The sequence below is a fragment of the Diabrotica undecimpunctata genome, chromosome 2 (assembly GCF_040954645.1).
Source record: "Diabrotica undecimpunctata isolate CICGRU chromosome 2, icDiaUnde3, whole genome shotgun sequence".
NCBI classification, from domain to species: domain Eukaryota; kingdom Metazoa; phylum Arthropoda; class Insecta; order Coleoptera; family Chrysomelidae; genus Diabrotica; species Diabrotica undecimpunctata.
In genome coordinates this window covers 137,319,167-137,343,156 of record NC_092804.1, presented here as the reverse complement: position 1 = coordinate 137,343,156, position 23,990 = coordinate 137,319,167, and the positions used below count along the sequence as shown (strand labels likewise).

The 23,990-nt window shown below is 34.2% G+C and overlaps 3 protein-coding genes across 5 annotated transcripts in view; 2 read left to right on the top strand and 1 right to left on the bottom strand.

The window, feature by feature from the left end:
* LOC140434935 (uncharacterized) overlaps positions 1-23,990 on the top strand; it is an 810,654-nt gene that overhangs the window by 480,658 nt on the left and 306,006 nt on the right. The window lies entirely within an intron of this gene.
* Positions 2,666-3,046, bottom strand: LOC140433932 (uncharacterized). The gene has a single exon (XM_072521904.1). It carries the CDS (start codon positions 3,044-3,046, stop codon positions 2,666-2,668), a length of 381 nt encoding a protein of 126 aa, XP_072378005.1.
* LOC140433465 (protein NEDD1-like) lies at positions 19,377-20,858 on the top strand. Its single transcript, XM_072521464.1, has one exon. The coding sequence runs from the start codon at positions 19,478-19,480 to the stop codon at positions 20,810-20,812; it is 1,335 nt and encodes a 444-aa protein (XP_072377565.1). The 5' UTR covers positions 19,377-19,477; the 3' UTR covers positions 20,813-20,858.

The following is a 23,990-nucleotide window of genomic DNA, read 5'->3' as shown; positions in this document are numbered from 1 at the left end:
ACAGTCAAATTTAAAATATTTTTCTAGGTAATTGTAATTTAAACAATTGTTTCTTCAAATGAGCCATAATAGCAAAATGCATGAAAATATTACAACCTTCTCTAAAAAACTAAAATTATTACTTTCTTGTGGAAGTTTTACTTTACAGTTTAAACAAAAAAGTCTTTTTAATTTTTTTAACTTTAAGAGTAATCCTCTAGAACCTTTAAACACTCTTCTATTTTCATTAAAACCTACAAGCAGATTGTTTGGACGTCCTCCATTTCTAAACTGACCACTTAATTCGGCTTTTTCGGCACGTACAAGCCAAATTCTTGTAAGTGGCTTCCACGATTATTTTTAGATCCCTTTCCGTTTCAATCTCGGGGTGTTTTACTTTGTTTTTTATTTGGAGATGTCACGCACGATAAGGAAATAAACTTGCCGAGAGATTACGTTGTCGAGTTAAAATTTGTATAATAAATTCTGGAATTTACGATAGTATGAAAGGGTTTCCATCGCTCCTAATTACTACCAACTAGCGTAAAACTTTACTAGTTCGTGACACGATTTAGTAGCTTTAAATGTTTCTCTTTATACTTAGCCGAAGGGAAAAGTTTTATGAAGGCTACATGTTTACTAAATTAATAAATGTCACACGGTGGTAATGCCTCATCGCCAAGATTTATTTTTGTTCTATAATAAGATCTTTGTAGTACAACGTTAAAAATTTAATAAATCTGATGTTAAAATTATTGTAAACTAGCGGATCCGACAGACTTCGTTCTGTCAAGTAGATTTGGAATATGGCAGTTTATTTCTTTAATTCTTCTGAACGGAACCGTCACCATGATGATAGGGTGATCTGTGAGGGTCAGCTCGGGTGACCTAAGTATCTTCGCTTCCACGAACTTTGGCCATCCTTTTGGACCCACTAAAAACACCGACTGGGATGTCTGCCAGAGGGCTTCAAACTAAGAGGGGAACTTAAGGTTCAAACCTGATTGCAAAATAATCTAAAGGGATAGTGGAAACCTAAAGGTGACAAATATTTATAAAGTGGGTGCTTCAATGACAAAACATAGAGATAATTAATTATTTATTATTATTATTATTAACATAGTTACTTGTAAATCAAGTGAATCATAAATATTAACAAAAATCTGTTTTATTTTTATTTTAGTGCTTTATGATATAGGTACAATGTTTTTTGTTTGATTACCTGGTAAATATACAAACAAACCTGATAGTTTTCCAACACGGGAACAGGCAACATACAATTGACCATGTAAGAAACATGGGTTTTCTAGATTGATACCACAAACACCTAATGATTGCCCCTGGGACTTATTTATGGTCACAGCAAAAGCAGACCGCACTGTCAACCGTAGTCGTTTAAATTCAAATGGTATATCAGTCGGAATCATTGGGACGCGTGGTATCAAAACGTCTTCTCCTTTATACTTTCCTTTTAGTATAGTTGCTTCTATCACGTTGTTCAATAATTTTTTTATTGCTAACCGTGTGCCATTGCAAAGACGCGGTTGGTTGATATTTCTCAACATTATAACTACTGATCCAACCTTTAATTAAATATTGTGAGGTGGCAATCCTGGTAAATCCACCAAGTTTAAAAATTCAGGCGGATAGTTGACGACATCATCTTGGTTAGTAGCCAAATCAACTGATTTATATATCCTCAATTCGCCTGTAATTTGTTCTTGAATTTTGAAATTTAATTCATTTACATCTATGTTTTTTACAGCCAATATAGCCTGTTCGCTAAACCAATCATGGTTTCTGTAATTTTAAGCAACATCAGAAAACACCTTTTGAATAAGTTCATCTTTTGATCGAGTTAACTGACAGAAACTTTGAGGAAGGTTAATGCAACCAGTCAAGGTGTCTATAGGAAATTTGCCATTACCAATGTCAATGAGTTCTTTAGAGAATATGTCTCCAGATTGGTCATTTTGCAACTCGACACGCATATTCTTGCTTACGTACAATACCTTGACATGTTTCCACAAATTGAAGGACTTTAAACATGCATTGAGTTCATCAGTTGGCGTTGATCGTGGAATCACTGGCAATGTTTGACGAAAATCTCCTGCTAATAAAAACATTGCTCAACCAAATGGGTTATGATTGCTCCGTAGATCTTGTAAGGCTCTATCTAAAGCCTCCAAAGATTTTTTATGTGCCATCGTGCATTCATTCCAAACAATCAATTCACATTGCTGCAAAACCTTTGCCATTGCAGAGTTCTTCGAAATGTTGCAGGTTGGAGTTTCGTTTCTTTGCATGTTTAATGGAAATTTTAGTATTAAATGGGCTGTTCGACCACCTTTAAGCAAAGTTGCTGCGATCCCCGATGAAGCGAGTGCAAGTGCAATTTTATTTTGTGAGCGAATTGTTGCTAATAGCAATGAAACCAAAAAAGTTTCTCCTGTACCACCAGGTGCATCTAAGAAGTAAATCCCTCATGTTTTATCATTTGCTACTGTCATAAGTGTATCAAATATATACTTCTGTTGTTCATTCAATAGTGGGAGATTTGTTTGAATTAATTCTTTCAAAGTGTTGAGATCATACAGTTTTTCTCGGTGCAACACTTGGTTAAAAGCATTATGCATTGGAAGAGTGGGCGCGGCCAGGCCTAATTGAAATAATAGTTTGTTTTACATCATCGAGAACATGTCCTCAATTGAAACAATGCTTCATTGCAAATTTCTTGGCTTACTTGTATATTTGGATTTCCCCTTCTAATCCGTATTTGATACAAAATATCATCACACATATTATCTGTGTACTTGATCCACAAATCATTTGGGTTTGATGGGAAGCATGTATATGTTCGTATTTGATGAGCTTGTGATGATATTACAGCATCATTGAGAGTTTGATCCCAATGAGCGTAATTTTCTAGCAATTGCAAACGTTGGCAGGCTTCTCTGTATGATCCACACAAATCACCATCAACAGTTCGTAACTGTTGACTAATAGCAGTCGTAAATAAAACATTCATCATTGCTTGGATGTACTGAATAAATTCGACCAATCGCATCGGTATAATATATATGTTTAAGCAAAAGCATCGTTTTGGCATATCTCAAAAAAACTGGTTAATGTAGTAGATGGTGGCTGAGCAGCTCTTTGTACTGCGTTCTGTGCTGTAAAATATACTCTTTGTCCATTTTTTAAATGCACAGCTAAATGAACAACAGTAGGGTGTCTCTCATGAATAGTTAAATAGGAATTTAGTTAGAAAATATTTGTATGGTAAAAAGAAAAGAGCTGTTTTAGGATTTTCCCGGAAATTATTCTAATTTTTTTTGCCATAAAAACTATCCTTAGACTTCAAAGGAACATTTTAAAAAAAGAATTGTTAAGATTGGTCCATGCGATGTTGAGTTATGCGCTTACCAAATCATTTTGCGATTCATTTTTATAAATATTATAGATGTGTAAATTTCTTGGAGTTTTATTTGCAATACGGTTTATGCATATGAGTAACACCAATCCAGTCTCTCTATTTCGTTCCGTATTATATATTAAGCATTACTACAGTCAAAATCGAGTTTTGTATCTATAATTCCCAAATAAATTTAATACGTGCCTCCTTTACAGCCCTTAACAATTAGCCTTTTGAATATTTATGACTTGAATTCCTCCGGCTATTATCTAGAACATTAGAAACATCCTGGACGCATACACAGTGGTAGTAGAACGTGGCCTCCTTTTTTTTAGATTTGCATACATACGATCCTCATAGGATGCGCCTTTTTAGTCTTTGTAACATAATGTCGGTACTTATGTTGCAAACAAAAGTAGGAGCCTAATTATTCTAAAATACATGTTACAGACATTAATGGAACGTTTCGCAATTAAGTTAAGTGCTTAGTGAAGTGTACACTGGGCTTTAAATTCTGAAAATACTTCTTCAAAGTAGCGTCATGTATCAAAAAATTTTCATCGTAAATGGCAAAAAATATGACGTAGATTTATTTAAGATTTTTTAAAATTGATTTATTTTCAATGACGACGCCGTTGGGAAATTAAAAAAAATTAAATGCGCGTATTTGTCGGGTAATAGCAATATTGTAGGTTTGTATATTTTTTTCCTCGTGTTGTTACACTTTCCATAGTCAACCATTGTTATCTTTTAATTTGATGTACCTTCTATGCTATTATTTTTATCTATCTTTATTGATCAGACCATTTAGAAAATTCATAATCGTATATTTAAGTAGCTTATATAATCAAATACTTATATAATCAAATACGCCACAGTGAGATGATATATCAAATTTGTCTCAATTTTTCGTAATAACCACTTACTAATATATTCTTCACAAAGCATCTAAAAGTTGAACAATTCATAGTCTCCAATTTTTGCAGTTTTTGCACAAACACAAGCCCAACACAGGTTCACTACAGGAAGAAATAAAACGTAGATGTGATCTAGCAAAAGTCGCCTAGAGGAAAGATGGCCAAAATATGGACTCTCAAATTTCACGAACTTTAAAAATGAGGTTGATCAACTGCTTAATATTTCCAATACTGACATAAGGATGTAAATCTTCGATCCTACAATAAGCGAGAAGAAAAAAGATAGACGCAACTGAAATGTTCTGTTGACGAAGACTGTTATGAATTCCGTGAACCGATCATCGGACAAATAATATAATTCAATTTTAAATGAGCTAAAGGTCAGCAAAAGCCTCTCCAACAAAAATTCATCCCTAACAATTCAAATACTTTGGACATGTTAGGCGAGCAGACGCAGAAAACATAGAAATACTTATTATCCAAGAAAAGGGAGAAGAACGAAGATCACGAGAAAGCTTGTCAATAAGATGGATCGACCAAATTATAGGAATATGCAAAAGACCTATGCATGAGTTAAAAGAAATGACCAGAGACAGAGATCTTTGGAAACAAACAATACACGACTATCACGATGACCACTACACTCCCTCCAAGGGGTCAGGACTGAAGAGAAAGATAATTTTTGCAGATATAACATTGTATGTTACTAACATTTTGTTTAAAATACGAAAGCTTACAATACCTGGGGCATGTTATGCGTAATGAGAGATACAACCTACTTCAATTCATTATACAAGGGAAAATCCAGGACAAGAGAAGTGTAGGAAGAAGAAGAATCTCATGGTTGCGTAACTTGAGGGAATGGTACGGATGCACATCAATTGAACTATTCAGAGCAGCAGCATCTAAGATCAGAATAGCCATAATGATTGCCAACCTCCGTCGCGGAGATGGCACGTGAAGAAGAAGGTAACATTGTAAATCCAACAGAAGTAAAAATATACAAAATTTTGAGAAATTCAGGCTCTTAGGCGCACGGAGTAATATTTATACAAGGTGGCCGGACGAAAACGAAACAAAACATTAGCAACTACGATAATATTTTTGAAAAATCCAGCGTCAGATCAATTTTTAATGAAAAAGCGACACGTTTTTCCGGTATTTTCGATATTTCATTTATAAGAAAAAAAAATTTAAATTAATATTTTGAGCTGGTTACTTATTTCTTAGTTGACTAAGAAATGATGAAACTGATGACAACCGGCGTGCATACAATGATAAAGGTTTGTTCGAAATGTTCTTCCACATTCAGAAACATTTGCGTAGTGATTCGTAGGCATTCGTTGACAATTCGTTGACACGAATTGTAAAGATACAGGTAGTGTTCTATAGATTTTACTCTTTATTAGGTGACCCCACAAAAAATCCAGGAGAGACAAATCTGGTGGCCGAGGAGGCCAATCGCTGCTGTCTCTCCTCTCAATCCAATGCCGTGGAAAATTTTGGTCTAAATCTTGATGAACAAGTAAAGCATAATGCGAAAAAGCACCGTTCTATTGAAAAATCGTATAATTTTTATCATGTTGTTGATTCTCGCACACTGATTATTTCACGAAACTGTGCGCGGCGGTCACAATCATCCTCACTAGTGGTGGGCTAAACTGTGATTCTGCAATCACAGGTATAACTGTGATCGTGATTTTTTATTTTTTGTGATTTTTACCCGTGATTGTGATTTACCAGAGCAACAAAATAGTCGTGTGTTAAACTGCGAATAAAAAGGTGTTGCCATTATGGACCATAATAAAATTCTACACGTGCTATTATTTCGGTATATCCGATATGGTCGGATGCTTTACTTGCTTGTGTTTTTTTTTAAATTAGATGTGCTAGTTTTATAAGACAACTTTGCCTTACAAATATTGCATGTCACATAATTATCATCCACTTCCATAAACTACTAATTTTTCTCTTTTTATTTGGCACTGGTGTCATTTTTAAAATGTATGAGAATAAAATGATTGAATATCAATACAAATACGACGAGTTACACAAAATCAATAAACTGAAACTCTAAATACCCTTTTCATTTTCTTCAAATAATATTTGTTTACGTACTAATATTACACTAAACTAGCGATGTTCATATTCCTCCAAAGACGATATATTATCTTTCCCTTTGCATTCCTCATTAGAAAGAGACTTCACAATACCACCGATGCGGTAACTACCTCTATCTCGTTCCTTGTTATTCTGTTACACGTCTCTCATTTCACAACTTTGAGACTGAGACCAGAACGTGATATATCACGTTTTAGCGGTCAAGAACTATGGACATAGAATAAGACCGAAATCACAACATCACAGTCACAGTATATTTTGTTGATATTCGCAGGTCGTGATTGTTATTTTCTAATCACAGTTGTTAAATCACAGGGTAGTGATATTTAGTCCACCTCTAATCCCCACTAAGTTCCTGCAAGAATATTTTATATTGAGTCTCGCAAATATTAAATGAAATTAGCCATCCGAAATCACGCGCCGTAGGTGGTGTAATATAGCCGAAATCACGGGTCCATCATAAATTCTACGAAATTTTGAATTCGATTATTGGCGGCGCGTCAGAAAATATGTTTCCTTCCTGGTCACTTTACATTGTAACAATTGTCGAGCAGAAGTCGACTACATATATACCTAAAGATGGAAAATACTCAAGTTAGTATATTCTTTTTATTTCAAAAGGATATTCAGTTATTTATTCTGTCAATAGAAAGAGCGCTAAAAATATATATGTCCTATTAATTTCCATTCTCGTTATGTAGAGAAAAAGGGACGAGAAAAAAACAAACCAAAGGATTTTAAACTTGTGAAGAGATAAAAGTTCGCTCAAGAAATTCTGTTTGGTGCTGACAAAATTTAATGACCTAAAATTTGTTACGACCTTAAGTAAATTACAAGTATCATATGGTTTTCAGAACCGAAAGTAGAAGCAAAGTTACTAGAGAATAATAATTTATTCTCAATATCTTTATAATAAATAATATATATCTTAATGAAAAGGAAGGAAATGTGACAGTATATCATTTCAAAGATCTAACAATGGGTGTTACAAAGTGGCTGCATATACTTATTTTAAAATTGACTGTCCGGGTCAAATTACGTTGGAATCAAAATTAACAACAAAAACCATAACAATTGCAAAAACAAAAGTCAAAAATAATATCCTCTAAACTAAAATCCTTAAAAAAATTTAAACTATTTAAACATCTTTTGGTACCCGCCGGTGTGTTCGCATTGAATTCTCAACCCGAAGTAAAGGTATAATTACACGAAGGACACGAAGACGTATTTCTGAAAAAAAAACTGTGACATTAGTAGCTTACATCCATCTCTTGTGGGTGACGAAACGTTACAGTCTCAGTCCCACTTACTGTTTAAGGTAACTCTAAATAAATTTCTCAACTTTGTCTATAACTTTTGTTTATTTTCAACTGTGCGTAGATGTGGGATTGTCTATTGATTATGATTAATTTCGTTTTTGTAATGGTAATGTTAAGACCATATTTCTATCCAACAATATTATTTACTATCCCTTATAATTCTTCTATGTTTTCTGCTATGATAGCTGTATCATCGGTATATCACAAATTATATGTGGGAAAACCAATTATTTTTATAACTTTTTCATTCTGCTGTGGAAGTTGAAAGATCTTTTTTACACAAATGTTAAACAGCAGAGGGGAGAAGATACAGCTTTGTCTCACGTCCTTACTTATTTCCCTTGTTCTGTGTATAGATTGTTGGAGATCCATAATTTTAGCTTCTGATTCCTGTACAGCTGTTGGGTCATCCCTATATCTTTTCCATCAAGACCAATCTAGCTTAACGCCTAAAGGCTTACATTGTCAAAAGATTTTTGGTAATCGATAAAGAAAATAAAGACATCCCTCTATGGCCATAGCCTTTTTGCACCATTAACTGCATGCAAAAAGTGTCTCTCGTGTTCCTAAACGTGTTTTAGATTATTTTATTTTCTTTTACAATCACAAATAATTGTGTCTAGCAGTTATGTTTATATTTGCTTTAAATTTCTTGTGTGAAAGTGACTATACATAAAAAAAGTTTATGCCATGGCCTGTCTTAATATCATTTATGGGTTGTTATTTATGCAATCATTATATTATATCGACTGTAGATACTAGTAATTTTATCGCATAAGGAAATGGATGCTGATTTATGGTGCACAACTTCTAAAATTCCTTTGTTCTTGTTAATATTACAGCCACAGATTCGTGAGTTTACCGGTATCTCGGACACTATTATTTCGGCTACGAATAATCACCACACACCGGATTTTAAAACCAATAATAAATCTTTCCCTTCACCAGCGGATACATTCATTCGCATCTCCACTCAGCTACAGTCTAAACACCTCGCTAAATTACCCAAACAAAGCAGGCCAATCTTCCGTCAAACCGATAATGCATCGAGTAAAAAGCTGAAGTAATGTTCATTGACACATGCGAAAATTCGAACAGTATTACCTGGCACATTTTCAATTTTTCCGTAAAAAGATAGGATAATGTCAACTCAATAGCGACGGTAGAACTTGGTGGTATGCAGCAGACTTTTATCGAGAATTTGATACTATATGAAAATTAATTTTGTAGAAAAAACACTTAATTTTATTAACGATCTGATGAATCTTACGTTTTAGTTACTTACAATCGGTATTAGAGAGCAAAGGGGAAATATAATATAGCAATAAAGTCTAAAATGTTGATACAATAATTGAGGGTGTTTAGATCAACGATTGTAATGCTAAAAAGAGTGAAAAAGTAAAAAATTCTGCATTCCTTGACCGTACATGTCTTTGATAAGATCTGGCATCCTGGTCTTTTAAATAAACTGAATTAAATACTATTTCTTGGCTATTTTGCTGTCTTCAGATTCTACTTTACAAATCGTTACTTCCTTGTGGATATCAACTCAACAATGCTATATCGCGATAAAGACATAAATTTTTTACAAGATAAAATAACAAACTCACTGAAGACCTTCTCTGATTGGTCCAGTAATCAGTCGCTTCTGTTCAACGTTCACAAAACTAAATTTTTATCATTTACATCCCGTTCAAATTCTACTAAACCTGATTTAAGTATTTCCATCTATCCTACCTTCTTCCTATCTATCATCATTGTGAATACACACCGCTCTGTAACGTCGAATCTTGGGTTTCAAAAGGCAGCATTCTGATACCTATTGCACACCGCAGATCTAGCTACAAGTAATACGGGTCTATAAGCAACATTCATATACAACACTGTCAATCCAGTATCTTACAAAGATAAAGACAACACTTTACAAATAGTGCAAGAGAACTTGCATAAAACAGAACACTGGCTTATTTATTTTTTATTTATCTTATGGCATACAACAAGACCACATAATTAAAAATCAATATAAAACGTTACATGAAGTATTTGCTTAACGAACAGCTAATGTATTATTAATATAATGTAAAACATTTTCGATCGCATTCAGGAACTCATCGAAAACTCCAGGGAATCGCCTTTGGGGGCATTCTTCAACAATATGACGGACGGTCTGTCGTTGCGCACCACAGTCACACTCAGGAGTAAGTGCTTTTTCCCATCTATATAAGCTTGCAGTACAACTACCGCTACTTGTTCTTATTCTGTTTAGCGTTATCCATGTATTGCGGGTCAGTTCAAATCCTGGTGGTTTCGGATCGATACAGGCCATTTGGTGTGCTTCCTGTAGTGAGTCGTTCTTCCATTGTCTTCTCCAGGCGTTGGTGAGGTTGAAATGTTCCTGATGTAACTAGTTGGCTCTTAGCAATGGAGGAGAACTGGAGCTCAGTCTGTTTATTTCGATATTAAGCTTATCATGGTGGATGGGTAGTTGAGAGTCTAATTGTACCTGAGATTAGACCCATTGTCTGGTTTAATTGGGTGTCAATAATCTTCACAGCACACTTCGATTTTCGTTGCATTGGGTCTACACTGACTTAATAAGTGTAGCATTAAAACATAACAAAATTCGTTCTTAACATAAGTGACTAAGTAACTAAACATAACAAAAGTGATCTTCGCGAACTGTAAAGAAAATGTTCCAACTAATAAACCCAACAAGTATCAATTTCTTTATCTTGTAGTACTCTGACCGATTGTCGAACGTTGGCGATCATATTGGGAATAATAATTTTGTGTACACCTGAGCGAAACAGATTAGCGAATGTCTCTTGAGAGAGCCACTCTCAGAGATTTCGAGTCTTCTTAGGCCTGGACCGCTTCTTCGGGCGATCTTGTCCTGTATTATGAGGTGTAGAAGGTAATGCATGTCTGGGTGTCTCATTACATGGCTGAAATATTGTATCTTTATATTTTTTATTGTTTTTGTTATGTCTGTGCTCTTTTTTATTTCGAGCTGCTGTAAATAGAATAAGATGGGTCAATGTGGTCGTCAACATCTCTAGAAGATAGGCACATTTAGAAGAAGAATTAAAACCATTTTATTTCTCATTCGATATTCGATGAGTCTCTGTTAGGGTCCAGAGAGAGAACACAAGAAGAAGAACCCAAAAACAGCAAGAAGAAGACCGTGAAGGAAGACTTCCCTCCGCTAGCGACCCCTAGTGCAACAGCACCAGAGAGTCATCAGGAAAGAGATGCGCGCGCTACACCACGCCCTCCGATTCCATGTCAAGCACAAGCAATGGAAACCGACGGAGAGAAAAACCACAAAACACGACAAACCAACGTGGAAGCCAAAGCCGCCTGTAATTAAATTACAGAGCGTCAGCCAGACAGGAGCAATACGAGACATTGCTCAGAAAAAGAAGGTGATAACGTCGAATAGACTATCGAGAAGCGGACGAGAAACTTTAAGCCAAGTGAAAAGTCCAGAAGATTACAGAACTATGGTGAAAATCATAGAGGATTATAATCAAAAAACATCTATACAATGGATTGCCATCCCACTAGAGGAAGACATAAAACCAAGAATGGTTTTAAGAGGACTACCTCCAAACACAGATGTTACAGAAATGTCCAATACTCTCAAAGAAGAGTATGATATCGAATGTAAATCGATAAAGAATATGATTTCCAGAAAGAGCGACAAAAGAAATCTACCAGTGTTTGTGCTGACACTGGAGAAAGAGGACGTGGAAAAAGCCAGGCGCATAACTAATCTGCCAGTAATCTGTTTCAACCGCCAGGAGTACCACCACGCGCAGAGAGCATGCTTTAAGACACCTCGATGCGGAGAAAATTACTCCACAAGAAATTGCCAAATGCCCCAAGAACAGAATGCAAAATGTGCCAACTGCCAGGGACAACACCCGGCAAACTTCAGAGGATGCCCCAGATGTCCAACCTGGGGAAGAAAACAACCACAAAGACAACAAGCCCCGCAAAAAAGGCCGCAACAAACATCAAGCGGACCTCCCTGCACACAGGCAGCGAAAGCGCAAAATACCGAGAACACCATCTTGATCTCCAAACCACAGCAAGACGGACTAGTGAACTCAGTTAAGGAAGTGGTCACTAGAATTGTCCACCAGGCGATCGCAGACATAAAGCAAGCACTGAACTAGTGCAAGCAAATAGGGGATACTTGAGGATAGGCTCCTGGAACCCAGGAGGCATAAGCACCAACCAGAATATACTGGACGAACTGGTCAATAGATATGAAATGGATGTCGTAGTAATACAGGAAACAAAGCTCACGAACAACATCAACATCAAGTTTCCGGGCTACGACATATACAGGAACGATAACACAGCAAGATCAGGTGGCACAGCAATATTAGTGAAAAAAGGCATAGGTCATATCAGAATTCTAACACCACAACTAAATACTACACTCTCAGAGTATTCGAGTCTTCTTAGGCCTGGATCGCTTCTTCGGGCGATCTTGCCCTGTATTATGAGGTGTAGAAGGTAATGCATGTCTGAGTGTCTCATTACATGGCTGAAATATTGTATCTTTATATTTTTTATTGTTTTTGTTATGTCTGTGCTCTTTTTTATTTCGAGCTGCTGTGAATAGAATAAGATGGGTCAATGTGGTCGCCAACATCTCTAGAAGATAAACACATTTAGAAGAAGAATAAAAAATATTTTATTTCTTATTCGATGAGTTTCTGTTAGGGTCCAGCTTTCCAGTCCATACAGCAATGTGGAGAATATGTAGCAGCGTATTGTAATGTCTCTGTTCCTAAGAATTTTCTTAGTTTATAAAAGGCTGCTGTAGTTTGTTCAATGCGTATTTTTATTTCTTTGTTCATATCCTAGTTATCGTTTACGTTGATGCCCAAAAGTGATATTGTGGACTCTTTCTTTTTGTATTTCATACTCTCTGATATTTATTGGTTGTAACTCCGTTTTGCTGAAAACCATAAGTTTTGTCTTAAGAAGTATCAACTTTAAGCTCATATTCATCACCCTGTTTATAAGTCGTTACATACTCTTTTTCATTGAAAGCAATCAGTACCATGTCGTCCGCGTCTGAGATTGTTTACATTATTTCCGTTGGTTGTAATGCCTGCCTCTTCATCTAAGGCTCCTTTGAAGATAATTTCAGATAAAATTAAAATTAAAAAAAACAGAGGCAATAAAATTAAACACTTGTTTCACTCCACGAGGTATCTCCACTGCTTCCGTAGTGTTCTGACCAATTCGGAGGTCTTGGTCGTCAATTTCCACGTGCTACAAGACACCTATCAGTTTGTTGTGGATGACCCGGTCAAATGTCAAGAATCCCTTACTTCTTTTTCATTGCCACCCGGATTTCGCTCGATAACGGCCTGGGAGGACCTGTGTGCTTGTATTCCCTTGCCGGATCTTAGTATTCGAGGACCATGATTATTATATTTATTCTAATTATATGTCAGTGTCATTATGAATGCATTTAAATATCAATTGCTGCACCAAAATGAATCAAAATATCTATTAATGTATCTCCACAAACGTCTCACAGGAAGAAAACACACGTTCCCTAATTGAAAACAATTGGACCATAAACACAAACAGACCGTGACAGAAGTTGAACCTGAAAAATAAGCTGTTAGTCTACAAGTTAATAAAAAAAATCTGTATGGGGCAAAGGGATTTAGTTCTGAGGAATAAAATCAAAATTCAATATAGTTTTTTAGAGTGCTTTCAATCCAAGGATTGCGACCGATGACAGACGATTCTTGATTTGTTCCAAACTTCTACTTGCAAGATACCTCTATATAAACTCCGTTAAATCAGCAATAACAAGAGAATATATTACATTCACTACTTTTCGCAGGTTCCCAAGTCATTTTTGCGTAAGACAGGGAGGATATGGAATATATAATAACGAAACTAAAGGAAAAATATGAGCTATGGGGATTCAAGATAAATATGTGTAAGACCAAATACTTATGTATTGGATCTGAGTTTGCAGATTTGAACTTAAGTGTAGAAGAAGATACTATTAAGAGTTGTAAGACTTTTAGTATTGAGTGTCAATGATAAGCCGAGATGGCATTTGAGGGGTTCTTTGTAAAACCTCCATTTGTCATTATTTACAACAATGAAGATATTTAAAAAAAGTTATTTAATTGAACCGTATTAAGTTTACGGAAATTCTCAAATTAGTGATTTATTATTTTGATGATTACACACAGTTTACAATATAAATAACATTATTTTTTCCTTTGGTTTTTTTATGGAAGGACATTTATTCATTTGAGATATGGGGTTTTTACAGGAGATTTTCATTAATTTATAGGAAAAACGATATTTATAGTAATAAACCAAAATAAAAAATGAACGAAAACATTTATTTGAAATGTGAAAAAATTGAAATATGAAATTGTTGAAATTTAAAACAAAATATTTAGTCTTCATCACTTACACCACTGCTGTTATCGTCTTCATCTAAATCGGTAAGCTTTTCAGACTGATGACCAGATTCTGTGAGCAATTTGTTATAAAAGTTTTGAGCCTATGTTTTTTTCAAATATTGGCTTAAATCTCTAAGGTTTTCTTTTTTTCTCTGAGGAATATCCAAACGCGTACTATATAACGGTTTAAATTCAAACTCTTTAAGTACACCACGTTTGTTTCTTATAAGGGATTTTTCCCAATTACCTGTATAGGTCTGTGTTACTAAAACAACCCCATGTTCATCAACTGAATATCTCAACATTCGCGCAGTTTTGAGTTTCACTGGAGGACAAAATGATCCAAGAAAAAATGGAGTTACTGCTTCTGTCGTTTTCTTTATTTTTATATATTGGTGATTAAATTACTTTAAAATAACTATTCTTTGACTTCGTATGTTGTTTTTTTCTTTCAAATTCTATTGAAATTACAATAAAAAAACGGGTGTGGCAGTCCAGTGGGACTGCCGGTAGAAGTTATACTTCTATACTCGCGTTCGCCGTTAAAAATTTATATAGGAGTCAATCTGCACAATCATTACATATGTAATGCTATAGGTAAGAGAGAGCAGAAAGAGAAAAATAATTAGTTATATAGGTATATGGTGCATCGTTTGCTGTATATAAACATTTGATCTGTAATAGGAGTATAGTAAATGAAGGATTGTATCAATATTTTAATGAAAATATATATTTTTATATATGTATAAAAGGAGTTAAATGCAAAAAAAAATTTTACACATACTCTGCAGTAAAATTCATTGTTTATTTTGTTATTAATATAAAAATTACAATACAATAAATACACTGCAACATAATTCAATATATTAATACAATATAAATTAAAATGTAATATTCATAAGTATTTAAAACTGCCAATATACATAACTTACTTTACGAAGATAAAAATAAAAAACCAACAACTCGGATTATGTTGTAAATTTTCATTTAATTTTAAAATTTATGTTTTTTGCGTATATTACATATATTTAATAAGATTAACTTGAGGTTTTTAAATATTTCAAAAATAAAAAAGGAAATTCATAATTGGGATTCGAACTCACAACCACCAACGTATGAACCAAACACGTAAAGGATTTGCCAATTAGACATGACACTAACGGATTTCAAAATTGACAGTTCTCGGTAAAACAGTGATTATTTTGAAATACAAAAGCCTAAAATAATTATAAACGTTTAATTTTAAATAATACAAAACATATCACATAAATAATAATATTAATACATATTATATTTTATATAATATTATATATATATATATATATATATATATATATATATATATATATATATACAGTATTATATAATATATAATATATATAATATTAAATACAAAAGGAACATTTTTATTCTCGAGAGAGGAAGAGAGAGAAAATATATCTTCTGTCTCTCTCTTACTCATGATCTTACATATGTAATGGTTTCACAGATTCACTCTCATGCAAATTTCCAACGCCGACCGTGCGTATAGAAGTATAACTTCAATATTAGATGATTCCATATAAGTTTGGTTGTGTGTATATATTTGACTTAAACATTTTGATTTAATTCTTGGAAGTTTAATGACAGGACATAAGCAAATATCCAACGGACGGACAATATTTTTACGTCATTAATCTTAGTTATTAAAATTAATATGTAAAAATATATAACAATTTTAACTTTCTTTTCTAATCAATATTTAATTTCCACAAAGAGCTTTTAAATCGATGATAGGAACTTCGAAGCTTTATATTTCTATTTTAACATCGTCTTTCATCTTTAAAACAATCTATAGAGGATCATAGACATCTAGAGTCAAGTAACCTTCACATAAGCATTCTCTATTTTTATATTTTCATCAAAAGCCCATTGACCTACTCTAATTTATCACTAACTCTATCAGTCGTTATAAAAGCTTGGGAGTGCTTGGGGAAATAATCAAGTGAAGAGTATCCTGGAGCGTTTAGAATCCACCCTTTTAAGCAGAAAGAGAGCCGGAAATTATATGGCCCGAAGTGTGGTCGCAAAAAGTTTCGCTCGATAACGAAGTGGGATGTTTTTAAGGAGCAAGAGTTTCTTGCACCTATTAGAGGTTATTCACGGACGTTAAAATGTTTTTGGTTTGCCTAATTTCATCTTTTTATACTACCAGAATAAAGATAACGTTTTATGTTAAGTACAGTTAAAGCAATTATGAATAATAAAGGACTACTTTAATTTCACCACTACAGAAAAATAAGAATTGTACCTATTTACTCCAAGGATATAGGATATAGTCGGCTTAGTACAATAAAAATTGAAGTGGGACAAAAGCACTACTTGAAGTACTTTGGTTATGCACATGATATATCATCTTCATAGAGAAGGTACCTAGAAAATTCAACAAATAAAAACATTTTTAATGTAGAAAACTATGATGTCTTCAACGCAAATATATTACGAATTAATTTAATATATCACAAATGGATCAATGTTTAAAATTGAATACTTTTTATTGCGTGTGTGGAAAATTTGTAGTTGAGGCCAGTTGCTAAAATTAAGTGCTGAGATCGCTGATAAAAAAATATTTGCCACAATGTTTTTACTGCTATGCATCTCTCCATTTCTATCTCTCTCTCTCTCTCTTTCTCTCTCTCTCTCTCTCTCTCTCGCGTCGTTTTCCCAATTACTGATCGTGTCTCTTTAAATTGTCGTCACATCTGCGAACCACGTCAAGTTTGTTGACATATGTCCGATGAGCTGTCCAAGTCCAACACCACAGCTCTAAGGAATCAATTTTTTGGCGTCTCTGTATGCGACGAGTTTAAGTTTTTGTCCGTGAGAATCAAGTGCATTCACCAGTATCATTTTAATTTTTTGATAGATAGATCTAACTTTCCAAATTTTAGTGAGGAGACTCATCCCATCTTTTGTCCTACTAATGAGTCTTCGAACTTCTGCTTCTGCCGCTCTTCTTCTGCTCAGTTGACATCATTAGTTAAAGAGATCCGAGATAGTAGAAGCTGCAAGCTTGTAATATATAGATTAGATGTTCCAGCGTACCCATTTCCTTAAGCATATATGCCACAGTTTATGCCATTTTATATTACCGAAGAGCAGTACGACAGGGATGCATTTTGTCACCGCTGTTATTTAATGTTTATAGTGAAAGCATCTGCCAGGAAACCCTTTTGCAAGCAAACGAAGGAATCTTAATCAATGGAGAGGTTGTAAATAAAATTCGATACCCAGACGACACTGTACTAGTTGCAAGAACAGTAGAAGAATTAAAACGATTACTTACAAACATAAATATTGCCTGCAACAATTATGGCATAAGTATCAATATCAAAAAAACCAAGTATATGGTCTTCAGTAAGAACATGACACAACCAGCACATATTAATATAAACGGCATTCAAATTGAAAAAGTATCAAGTTACAAATACTTGGTGACATCAATAAACGAAACTGGAGACCAAAACAATGAAATAAAAAGACGTATCGAAATTGCCAGGGCCACCTTCATAAAGATGAGGAAATTCTTCTGCAACAGAGATATAAGCATTCCTCTACGATTAAGAATGGTAAGGCGCTACGTATTTAACACGCTATTATACGGTGTAGAGGCCTGGACTCTCAAACAGAACAACATAAAAAATATTGAAAGTTTCGAGATGTGGTGCTACCGTCGAATGCTGAAGATAAGTTGGGTTGAAAGAGTCACAAACTTTGAAGTAATGCGAAGGATAGGAAAAGACCCAGAAATTTTTTCAACGATCAAACGAAGAAAACTCGAATATTTGGGTCACCTGATGAGAGGACATAAATACGCATTACTTCAAAATATAATGCAAGGAAAAATAGAAGGAAAACGGAATCCAGGCCGTAGAAGAATGTCATGGTTGCGTTATTTGAGAGAGTGGTTTGGCTGTACCACAAATGAACTCTTTAGGTCAGCTGTAAACAAGATCAGGATAGCCTTGATGATTTCCAATCTCCGATAGGAGTGGCACAACAAGAAGAAGATATTATCGAATGTCGAAACGCAAAATTAAGAGGCACATTCAATAAGATGCGCAAAGTGCTCTGCAATCTCTTCTTCAATATCCATATTTGAATAAAGATTCTTAGATGCTATGTAGTTACGAGTTTGCTCTACGGAGCAGAAGCGTGAACTTACACAGACGCATAATGTAAATGCATTTGAAATTTGGCGCCATTGATGCTTACAGTCCCGTGGATATATCATATATCTAATGAAACCATCTTACAACGCGTAAGTTTAGAACTAGAATACCTCTTAACTTTTTCTTTTAATGGCGCTATAACCCGTTGTGGGTCTTGGCCTGCTTAACGACGTTCTTGTCGTATATTTATATATTTATTATACCATGTCGGATATTTTCCTTCGGAGAAATAAGAAGCTGCGGGTTATTTTGCAGTGGAAAATAGAACGTCGAAGATCGGCAGAACGCACAAGAACACCGCGGCTACCGAACCTACGAACATGAATGGAAATAACGTCAAGCACAATATGATAATCAATATCCGGTGAGGATAGGCACTTTAACAAGAGAAGACGAAGTGTTTTAGACAAAATGTGACTTTAAACTAATCTAAGATCACCTCTTGTCTGCTACGATAATATCAGAAACACGAATGTACCCCAAGTTCCACGAGGACTCGCTAAATGAAAAAGAAAAAATATAAAATATCTTTATACGTTAGAAAAATGGAAATAATGATCTAAAAGTAGTATACTAGTGCAATTGCTTACTAACTAAAAAATAGGTAGAATTATTCATTGGCTATTGAATGTTCTAAATTCTTTAATTGGATTGTGTCAAATATGTCAAATGAATAGACAATATTCAAATTAATTGTTGTTATAGAAAAATTACTTATTAATACGATATATTAAAATGCATATAAATACATGTTATATTAAAATTATTCAAAAAAAAACTTAATACTTTAATAGCACAAATCGGATAGCAAAAATAGCACTAGACTTTGTTCTTCTGCCTTACGTTTAATTTATGGCCTTGTAGCGATATGTATGCCAATAGATGAGTTTACATTGTGTAGCTTGATACATATATGAATATATTAAAATAAAGTGACACAAGTGACAGCAATATTTTCTAGTTGTCAGCTTTATTTTTAATATATGGCAATTGTGTTTGTTTATATGCCGCTAACATATAGTTTTGTAAAAATTTAACAAATTTATGTGCCATAATGACACTTGCAACCACTTCAAAAGACATAAGATTGTATAAATGGCCGAATATTACATATATTGGAATTTACGAAACGCCTATAGATTGCATGTTGGTTAAAAGCATATCTTGGTCTTGTGACGGTAAAGAGATACTAGCGGTCAAAAGCAAAGGTTGTCCAGTCATCGTCGATGTATACAACAAGAGTGATCTACACTTTGAAGCCTATGAGTGTTCATTTATAAATCACGCTTCCGTTGGTGTTTTTTTAAACACTAATCCTGATAAAATTGCTTTTGGTACAGATGAAGGTTTTATATTAATTTATAATGTAAGGCATGCTCGTCGTCCTCAAGATTTTTTAAAACTTCAATGTTCCATACAACATTTAGACTTCTCGGCAGATGATCAATTATTAGCAGCTGGTTGTTCGAACGGAACGATAGTGTTATTAAACTCAAGCTTTACACCATGTGCTAGTTTTTTAATCTCAGGAAGCCAAACATTATCGAATTTATGTTATAACAAAATGTGCCCTAATTTGCTTGCTGGTGCAAGTAAGGAAGGTGTCCTTTCTTTATGGAACACTGAAACAACAGATAATCTTTTTATAAGCAAACAGCATGCAGCCCGCATAACGGACTTGGCGTTCTTTAATAACGGATTATCATCTGTTGGTATTGATAGAAAATTTGTTACTTATGATTTACGCTCATTCAAAGCTAGCTGTTATGAGTTAGATTGCCCTTTATCTAGTTTATCATATCTTGATGGAACTTATGAGCTCGCTGTGAGTACAACTACAGGTCAACTAAGAAGTTACGACTCCAGAAATATGAAATCTCCATTAAGGACCCTAGTGGCAATTGCCAATGGTGGCATTAAAAAAATTTCATTTCCCATGCATCCAGATATAGGGGCACTTGGATATACGGATAGAAGGATTGAAGACGAGTTCTCGGCTTCTGGCGATTTTAGTATTGCATCTGGTTCTTCTCCAAGACGGTCAAATGCATGTGAAAAATACATGAAACTGGGTTCTCCAACCACTGCAGATACGGATACTCACTGTATGCATTCATCTAAAAAGTGTCTTACGTCCTCTAAATTTGAAGATCTTAATAAATTTGTTGAAGATAAACTGAAAGTAGCTACTAAAGATTTTGAGGAAAAATTGATCCAAACTTTCTATAAGTTAAGAATCAATACGAGTAAGAAATTTGTTAGTGTGGAAGACAAAATTTCTCAAAACTGGAACAATTTTGTCGATTATTTAAAATTCTCTGGGCAAGGAGAAACGGCTGCTGAAAGTGAGATGGCTATTCAGAGGTACAGTGACGAAGTAGATAGATGACCGAGATGTGTAAAATAAGTTTCGATAACAAAAATATTAAATTTAATAGTTTATTTAATATAATTAAACAAAATTTTTAAAATTCTTTATTTATATTTCTGTATTCTACTGTACATCTTTCGCTTTTTCTCTATTCTCTATTCTAAGTTCTAGAGAATATTCTGTTTATACTCACATACATGTATATATATATATATATATATATATATATATATATATATATATTTATGATTCATGAAATATTGAAAATGAAAATATTCATGAAATATGAAATATTTGAATTTCATCTCAAAATTTCATCGCTTGGAATAGAATAAACATCCAGTTGTTTGTTTACACAGCCAATTTTTTTAATAAACATCTCATTCAATTTGCAATCTGTAAGATGTAAAATAGCAAATGTTAATGACAGTAACAAAACATTTAGGAAAACTGTCGAATGGCAGTTTCGTTTATATAAGGTTGGGAGTGAGAGACTACTACACAACACTACACTATAGAATATTACTTAAGTTCGACACAACAGTACGAAAAATCTGACAGGCAGATCACATAAAAGATGCCTTCTTATCTTTCGCTGGACGGGACATCTCATTAGGGGTTGAGTCAATGCGTTGGAGTGATTTTCTTTCGTCATACTTCTGGGATAAGTATGATATTTCTTCTGTTAGTTTCATACCATGGACCGTTTACGATAATCCTAAGTACTTTGGACTGGAATCTTTGTAGGATTTCGTTATTTGAGTGGGATGCTGTTCCCCACAATTGAATTCCGTAGCTTCATATTGGTTTTACGACGACTTTGTAAATTAACAATTTGTTTTTGACTGTTATTTGTGATTTACGACCTAACATCCAGTACAATTTGCTAAGTTTTAAACCCACTTGCTTTCTCTTAACAAATATATGTAACAAATATATGTAAGCACTTCGCGTTTGTCCTTCCACTTAGTTACTACTACACCTGTGTTACTCTCCATCCCAATAATCTCCTTTTTCTTTAATTTTGCACCTGTCACTTCTTTAGGATTAAGTTTCCTGTTTTGCCTCAAAGTTCCCACCAAATTTTTATTTTTGTTTAGCAACCTATGTGTTAATGTAACGCTAGTATAAAAATTATCTGTGTGTATAGTACGTCCAACATCTAATAAGTTATTAGCTAAACTAAACACAACACTATCCGGAACTGACATATTTTCAGTTTAATCATTACTACAATAAATTTGTAGATCATAAGTATGACCTCCACCCAAACAGAGTTTGTATATCTTAACCCCGAATTTATGTCTGTTGTTTTTGATATACTGCCGAAATGACAGTCGGCCCCTAAAGGGAACTACAGTTTCATCAATGCATTCTTCCCCGGGCACTACCACTCTCTGAAAATTTGATACCAATTTCTCCAATAGGGGTGATAGTTTATACAGTCGAAGTCCTATATCAATATTTTCATTGTCACTAAAATGTAAATTGGCAAGTAATAATTCAAACCGATTACGCAACATAAGACACTTTACTTTGCTTTCTTATAATGGATTTTTTGACCAATATGAACACAATTTTGGCAATATTTGCAATCCCATCCAGACAAGAATGGCCAAAAATGTCTTTATTTCTTCGGTATTTGTATCTACCCACTTATGAATTCTAGCTTTTGGACCGTGACCACCTATATTCATCTTTTGATGTGCATATCGTTTCTTGCACAATCCAATCAATAATGTCGTCATTCACAAATAGTTGAAAAAGTCAAGGGGAGTTTTATCATACATCTCAAAAAACTCGGCTTTGATACTAACTCGGCCATAACAAGGGCTGGTTATGATCAATCACAATGTCATCGTCTTCTGAAGAGTTTTCATCATCTGGCAGTCGATATTGGGAAATAACATTGTCAATGGTATCGTCTACTGTTCGTAAGTTTTGCGATGATGAAGTTAAATCTTGTAAATTACCTTGCATTTTTTGTCTCTTGCTCTTCGGAACACCTTGATTTGACGAAGAACTACTTATTTCGTCATCACTATTTAATTCAAAATTTTTATCAAGAACACTGTCAACACTCTCCTCGTTTGAAAAAAACTCTTCCACTAGCTTTTGCAAACGCTTTTGCTCCATTTCATATGACATATTCAAACTGATAATACACACTACAACCTCGCCTATCGACAACCAACTAATAAATAACACGAAATACATTTATCTAGCGAATGTAACGTATAAAATAAACAAGTTACGACAGGTTTATTCTTGCCTTATACGAGAAGCAAGTGTGCATCACATGGCTCCAGGAATCCAAAAGTTATTTGTGGCCACAAGATGTACACGTGCTTCTCACTTAAAATAATTCTAAAAAACAATAAAAATGTAAGATTTTGTACTTAAACTAAAGTATAACTATTTAAAATGCATAAACTGATACTGTAAATGTATTTAATAGTTTGGCCCACATAACTTTTTTTTAATATGCATTGTGGCGTATAAGGTGTTATTTAGCTTTAGAAAGTGCAGGAAATTTGTCGCACAGATCTTTAAAGCAGTTACCTTGTTTATCTAAATCTTTGACAAACTGCTTCATCAATCGTAACTTTTTGTGAAGAGGAGGCAAACGAACTAATGTTATGTCAACTAGTGTATCACGTTGCACATTTTTTTGTCCCGGTATAAGTATTTCTCTGAGTGGCCACTCTTTCTTAACGTAATGTAAATTTCATGCTCGACTGTCCCACTCGCACAAAAAAGATGGATACTTTGTGAATCCAGACTACTGACCCAAAAGAATGGATTTATTTTAAGATCTCCACAGAGTTGCCAACAATATTCGCTATACTTTATTTTATTTAGCAACAGCTTAAGATTCTCATATGTTTCTTGGAGATGCACGGAGTGAGCAACAGGCACTGATGCATAAGTATTACCATTGTGCAATAAGACACCCTTCAGACTTCTCTTAGAAGAATCCATAAGTAACCGCCATGATGTGAAATCGTAATTGTCAGCTCCTAGTTTCATGACTACTTCAGAAATATTATGACAATACACCAGTGAGCCCTCTTGAGAAAAATATTCCGCGAACTCTTTTTTACGATGCCTTTGCCACGAAAATGTGGTAACTGGAGCCAATAAATTTTTATCTTTTTGATTCGTGATCCTAAAATTTGTACAACATCCATCGATA